The sequence below is a fragment of the Rutidosis leptorrhynchoides genome, chromosome 2 (genome assembly GCF_046630445.1).
Source record: "Rutidosis leptorrhynchoides isolate AG116_Rl617_1_P2 chromosome 2, CSIRO_AGI_Rlap_v1, whole genome shotgun sequence".
NCBI classification, from domain to species: domain Eukaryota; kingdom Viridiplantae; phylum Streptophyta; class Magnoliopsida; order Asterales; family Asteraceae; genus Rutidosis; species Rutidosis leptorrhynchoides.
In genome coordinates, this window is record NC_092334.1 from 104,183,301 (window position 1) to 104,189,942 (window position 6,642).

At 35.8% G+C, this 6,642-nt stretch overlaps 2 protein-coding genes across 3 annotated transcripts; one reads left to right on the top strand and one right to left on the bottom strand.

Annotated features, from left to right (window-relative positions):
- Positions 1 to 367: 367 nt before the first annotated feature.
- On the top strand, positions 368 to 3,965 carry LOC139891256 (protein NARROW LEAF 1-like). Of its 2 annotated transcripts, XM_071874207.1 has the most exons (6): positions 368 to 470; positions 797 to 1,293; positions 1,364 to 1,507; positions 1,798 to 2,038; positions 2,174 to 2,674; positions 3,341 to 3,965. In XM_071874207.1, the coding sequence occupies exons 2-6, from the start codon at positions 802 to 804 to the stop codon at positions 3,778 to 3,780; spliced, it is 1,818 nt and encodes a 605-aa protein (XP_071730308.1). In that variant the 5' UTR covers positions 368 to 470; positions 797 to 801; the 3' UTR covers positions 3,781 to 3,965. The 2 variants fall into 2 exon arrangements, with proteins under 2 accessions (XP_071730308.1, XP_071730309.1); XM_071874208.1 differs by lacking the exon at positions 368 to 470 and having other exon boundaries at positions 778 to 1,293.
- LOC139891257 (protein CYSTEINE-RICH TRANSMEMBRANE MODULE 9-like) lies at positions 3,905 to 4,657 on the bottom strand. Its single transcript, XM_071874209.1, has 3 exons — positions 4,600 to 4,657; positions 4,332 to 4,506; positions 3,905 to 4,236 (listed from the first exon to the last, which is right to left on the bottom strand). Exons 1-3 carry the CDS (start codon positions 4,628 to 4,630, stop codon positions 4,191 to 4,193), a joined length of 252 nt encoding a protein of 83 aa, XP_071730310.1. The 5' UTR covers positions 4,631 to 4,657; the 3' UTR covers positions 3,905 to 4,190.
- Between the last annotated feature and the right edge of the window lie 1,985 nt (positions 4,658 to 6,642).

Here is a 6,642-nt window from a genome sequence, read left to right on the forward strand (position 1 = left end):
TCCTTCGAGTACCACATCATTCCAACACACCCCACTTTCCATCATCTCTGTGCAATTACTATTGGACTCCACTCCACTGTATCTATCTTCTGTATGTATATATTATAATATAATATAATATAATATAATATAATATAATATATTATATTATATTATATAAGGAGGATGATTCTCACACACTGTTTTTTGGTCCTCACACACCCTTTTACCCTATTATTAGGGAGGAGTTCAAGTAAATTGGTGTGTGAGGATTAAAAACAGTGTGTGAGAATCATCCCCCATTATATAATATAATATAATATAATATAATATAATATAATATAATATAATATAATATTTCATATTACTGTATTATATTATTATATTAATTATACTGTATATACGTATAGTCGTTAACCTTTTCGAGGTTACAATAGAAATATGACAACTGGCTCATAAGCACTCACAAGTCACAATTTCTTCCCCAATCAGTGAGTTAATTTTCTGTTACTTGATCACAAATTTGATCTTATTTACTTTAATTATTCATTTAATCAATACTTTATTTGTTTCCTACTTTACTAATTTACTAATTCCAGCTTCAATTGCTATGATGACATATGAAATACCAATACAGTGATCAATTATATCTGCAAAATTGTTTAGGGTTTTAGTCATATTTTGAACTATAAGATTGTATATCAGTGTCTATAAGGTGTTTGTATAAATGCTTCAATGAAATTATGTTCATGTCAATATATGTGCAAGTGTTTGAATAGGTGAGAACTAGTACTGAAAAGCTGTTTGCTTGTTTAAGCTAATATGGACCCAACAAGAGTGAACGTAAGAGTGCGTTCTGCTGGTTCGACACCATCGGAAGAATCAGCATTGGATTTGGAGAAGACTTGCTATAATAGTCAATCTAATGTTCCATGTTTTAATCAACCAACGATTCAACCGTATGCGTCAGGTGGACAGCATTCTGATGCTGCTTACTTTTCTTGGCCTACTTCAAGCCGATTAAGTGATGCGGCTGAAGAGAGAACAAATTATTTTATGAACTTACAGAAGGGTGTTTTACCTGAATCGATAGGGAGGTTACCTAAAGGCCATCAAGCTACTACTTTGCTTGAGCTAATGACTATTCGGGCATCGCATAGTAAGATTTTGCGCTGTTATAGTCTTGGCACTGCAATTGGGTTTAGGATTCGTCGAGGTGTGTTGACGGATATACCTGCAATTTTAGTGTTTGTTTCTCGAAAAGTTCACAAGCAATGGCTTAGCCCAATTCAGTGTCTACCCACTATCTTGGAGGTAAGATTATGCATCCTTATGTTTCTAAAATGTTCATTACTGTTTGGTGAATTTGTTTGTATTCGAACAGGGACCTGGGAGTGTTTGGTGTGATGTGGACGTTCTAGAATTCTCGTACTTTGGTGCACCCGAACCAACAAGCAAAGAACAATTGTACACTGATATTGTGGATGACCTCCGTGGAAGTGGATCATGCATTGGTTCGGGTTCTCAGGTATTATTAAATGCTGTGCATATTCGGTCATAAAATGCAATTTAATGTGACACTAACCACTGTTATAGATGTCTTTGTGCTGAAATTTATGAGCATGTTACTTATATGCAAATGACTAGTTATATAGTGGCGGTTTTGGTGTTTTGATACATCAGGGTTTTCCTTTTTTAGTAAGAAAATTATGTAATCAACTTATGCATATCCCTGATATTCATTTATATACCATTTTATATGTATCTTTATGTTGGAGATGAATATACCAATTGATGACATGTATCTGTATGTGTTAGGTTGCAAGTCAAGAGACATATGGGACGTTGGGTGCTATTGTAAGAAGCCAAACTGGTAACCGACAAGTTGGTTTTCTTACAAACCGTCATGTTGCTGTTAATCTAGATTATCCAAATCAGAAGATGTTTCATCCTTTACCACCGACACTTGGACCTGGGATATATCTCGGTGCAGTTGAGCGAGCTACTTCATTTATCACAGATGACCTTTGGTATGGCATCTTTGCTGGCATTAACCCAGGTTAGCCCTTTATGAATGATTTGAGCTTTAGTACTTACCAAGTTTGAAACTTTAACTAGTTTCTAGAATATGTAGAGCATGATTTGAATATTATTGTTTATGTGATTAAAATTTTGGGATGTGGTGCACTTGCAGAGACATTTGTGAGAGCAGATGGGGCATTCATCCCCTTTAGCGATGATTTTGACATGTCCACTGTAACTACATCTGTAAAAGATGTTGGCGAGATCGGAGATGTTAAAATTGTGGATTTACAATCTCCCATTAACAGTCTTATTGGTAAGAAAGTGATGAAAGTTGGAAGGAGTTCAGGGTTGACTAAAGGAACTATCTTAGCGTATGCCCTTGAATATAATGATGAAAAGGGGATTTGTTTCTTTACTGATTTTCTTGTCGTTGGAGAGAATCAACGTACGTTTGACCTTGAAGGTGATAGTGGAAGCCTCATTGTGTTGACGGGTGAGATTGAGGAGAAACCAAGACCCATTGGAATCATATGGGGTGGAACCGCAAATAGGGGCCGACTTAAACTTAAAGTTGGTCAGCCGCCAGAGAACTGGACCAGCGGTGTTGATCTTGGACGCTTACTTAATCTTCTTGAACTTGATATTATAACAACGGCTGATGCCCTAATAGGTTCGTGTTCTCATCCACCTCATTCCATGTTCTTTATTGTTACTTTTGTATATCTTTCGGGGTTGATTGGGAGTATGATTAATCACTAACGGGTTGAATTAGTTAAACTGCAATATCCAAAATGAAGCTGGTCAAATGGGTTGGTTCCAAAGTACCCCAAAGTTTTTTTCAAGGGATTGAACCGCATGAATAATCTTCTTATATCATAGGATTATCATTATTATTATTTAATTATTTATTATAAATTATTATAAATTTATATATTATCAAGTAAAAATTACAAATTTTAACACGTACCTGTTCGGAATTGTTACCCAATCCGCCGATGTTTCCACCAGTGATTTTTTAGTATATACATCTTAGTTGTGACATTTATCTGTTGATGTAACGATTTAAATTATTTCTTATATATAATATCACGGTGGTCCCTTTACTTTTTTTCCCGTCATGGATGGTCCCAGTGGTTTGCATTTGAATCACGGATGGTCCCTGTGGTGCAAACCACATGGACCACCCTTGACGAAAAAATGCAAATCACAGGGACCACCGGTGATTCAAATGCAAATCACTGGGACCATCCTTGACAGAAAAAGTACAGGGACCATGAGTGTAAATTGATACAAACCACATGGACCATTCGTGATATTTTGTCTGTTTATTAAATAGGGGCGGTTCAAGAACAAAGAGCTTCGTCGGCTACGGTGATTGGTTCAACAGGCGGTGATTCATCACCTCCAGAAATAGTTCTTCCAAAAGACGAAGCAGAACCATTGGGACTCCATATCCAACAGCATATCCCTACAGAAGATGGAAACGGTGGTGTTGGTGGTCCTGATATCAATTTGTCTCCTACAGAAAACGCAGCCAATATGGAATATGGGCTTAATGTGGGCCCAAGTATCGAGCATCAGTTCATTTCAACTTTCAATGGTCACTCACCATTACATAGAAACGAACGAAGGTCTAGGGTGGAGTCTGAGAATCTAAGTGCCTTAAAAACTGAAACAGATGAGGATCTTGGGTTTTCACTGCATTTGGGGGACAACGAGCCCAAGAGAAGACGATCTGAATCGTTGTCACCAAATATGGATGAAGAAGCTAAATGAGATTATGTTGTAAGCCACGCGTTTGCAGATGCGTAAGTATATTATGGTAAATAACATTTTAAGTGTTGAGTGCGTTGAACTTGAGCTTGTTTTGTGGTATCCGAGTTATGTCACCAGCCCCCTTGAATTTGTGAAACTGTGTTCATTTTATGTGTTATTAGGTTCTTGTCAAGTTAGATGTGAAATGGGTTTGTATACCGGCTTATTCTTGAAAACGAATAAAGTTCAACGATAACCAAACTGTCTCATTCATAAACGGTGACCAGGTACAAACGAAAACGCTTACAGAAACCAGAATTTGCAAAACAAGTCTATTCTGTTATAGATACATAGAGTTTAACTAATCAAGCCGTCTAAATACATAAACACTCAGACCCAAAACACAAATCATGTTCGTCTTTTGATGGATTTCAGAAGCAAGCATCCAATGCGCAGCAACAACATAACGCTGCACAACTGCAAACCGACATATATTGAATCAAATTTCAAGAAACTGTGGGTAGAAACAAACATATACAGAGTATTAAGCAGAAGTTATGTCAGTTAATTACCAGCCTTTCCAAAAGTCATCGCCCCTGCTCGTCGTGTGCGCAGGGATTTGATTTTCGGTTACCGCAGTTGTTGGGTATCCAGCTGGTGCTAGCGGCGTTGGTCCTTGTTTGCTCGGCGTTGGTCCTTGTTTGCTCGGCATTGGTCCTTGTTTCTCCATGGTAGGAGGGTAGGCAGCTGCATATCAAATCATAATTTCACATACTAATAAAAACATAATCATATGATTAATTGATTATGATGCACTAATAAAGAGTATCAATAACTCACGATGAATGTTTTGTTGATCGATGTGGCTCATGACTTGGTACTGCAACTTGAATTGAACTAGATTATTAAGAGATGTATGAGTGGGTATGGGTGTGTTGGTGTATATTTATAAGAAGAAGAATAAGAGAGGGGCCTACAATGCATCATCTAAAAACAAGAGAATCAAGTGTAAACATGGCTTTTTGTTATGCTAATATTCTCATCTTTATTTTTGTGATCACATTAATATGTTACTTTTCTCCATTCATTTCCTTTTAAGTCAGATGGAATATGTGACAGTTGGGTTACTATTTACCAAAAAGAGAAAGAAAAGATTAGTTATTTAAGTACGCATCTTTGATTATTCTTATAAAGCCGACTAGCCGAGTCACAAGTCATGGTATCATCACAAGTCATGAGTCATAACAGTCTTTGAGTTTTACAAAACAATAAGATAAAATTTTTGTTATAAAGCCGGTAGGGGCTAGATACTATTTATTTGTCTATGAAAATTATTTTTTTTACCACTATTTCTTTAATAGCATTACGGATCACCCAAGGGGACTTTATCACCCACGCGTTCATCTTCTGCAGTTGCATAACTCGTCCCCAACTGAGAAAATTCGGCTCAATCCGAGGGCATGGGCGGTTAAAACCCCTCCCCCACTGCCCTCACAACGCGATGTGCAGAAGGCACCATTGGGTGGAATTCAAGGGTAAAGGGACGAGCCTTGTGTGCAATGTTGCACCACACGGGAGTCGAACTTCTGACCCTCTCGGCTCTCGCTAAAAAAGACATGTCATTACCACATGAACTACACCACAACATTTTTTTCTCCATTATTTAAATAATTTATATTTACATCTTCATATACAACTAAAAGTTTTTCTTCGTCTAATTATAAGTGTTCATTATGAAACTGGACAAAGTTAAAAAAAGTCCACTAATTCTATTATTCACCAATAAAATACATTTTTTTTACAATAACCTTTTTTGATTGATTGAAATACAAAGTAAACACTTGATTTGACTTCTACAATATTATTATGGACACTTTATTGGATAGAGGGAGTATTATTACAGACTAGACAGTGAGTATTTTGTTGAACTAGAGACTATTTCAAGTTGTATTTTCAATCAACGGATAAAGTTTTTCTGTTTAGAGCTACCGATAAACACGAGTATTTTTACTCACATATATGCGGTCTGTCTAGATATTTTGAATGGTGTATAATACTCCAAAACTTGAAAGAAAAATATGTTACGGATTAAAGAAACAGTGACAATTGAGATTACTCTTAGTCCAAGATAAAAAGTACTCTGTACTTCGTATTTTTAGTTATATACTCCGTATAAATATAATAAACAACATATATCTTGCAAGTTGCCATGTATTTTTAGGTATACACCAGTTGCCATGTTAAGATTAATCCTAGTGGCGCTTAATTACCTCCTAAATGAATAGTTTATCGATCACAACACGTTTGTTTTTTTATCTTTGAATGACATAGCGTTGAATTATTCAAAGTTGAAATACCTGACTCTTAACCATTAAGTACCTAAAATTTATGTAACATTCTATTTAAATTATATCAAGAACAATAATAATATTTTTTAGTTATGCAAAACGTTAATAAGATAATTTTGTATTTTTCACATTATTCATTCAGAATGATTATCAAACAGTTTATTCTCATTCAAAATCCACTTATTCGATAAATGTTAAATCGTTCAAATTAAGACCCATTAATAACATTTTCATGCTCTTTCGTCCTCCGTCGAGTATAATTAAACTACTTGAGAGTGTAAGGAGAAAATTCTTTTGGGGCGGTTCGGGTTTGGGACAAAAAACTTCTTGGGTAAAATTGAAAAATGTTATAAATAATCTCTAGGGTGAGGGTTTAAATATTGGGTCTTTAAAAAGCAAAAATGGTACTAATGGTGGCTTGATGGTGAGCGATGATTCTTATCATTCCTCATCATTTAGTACTTGGCGCAACATAATCTTAATAGGTACCTTAATAGATGAGCCGGGTGTCGGTTTCAAACACTCTTTCATCAAG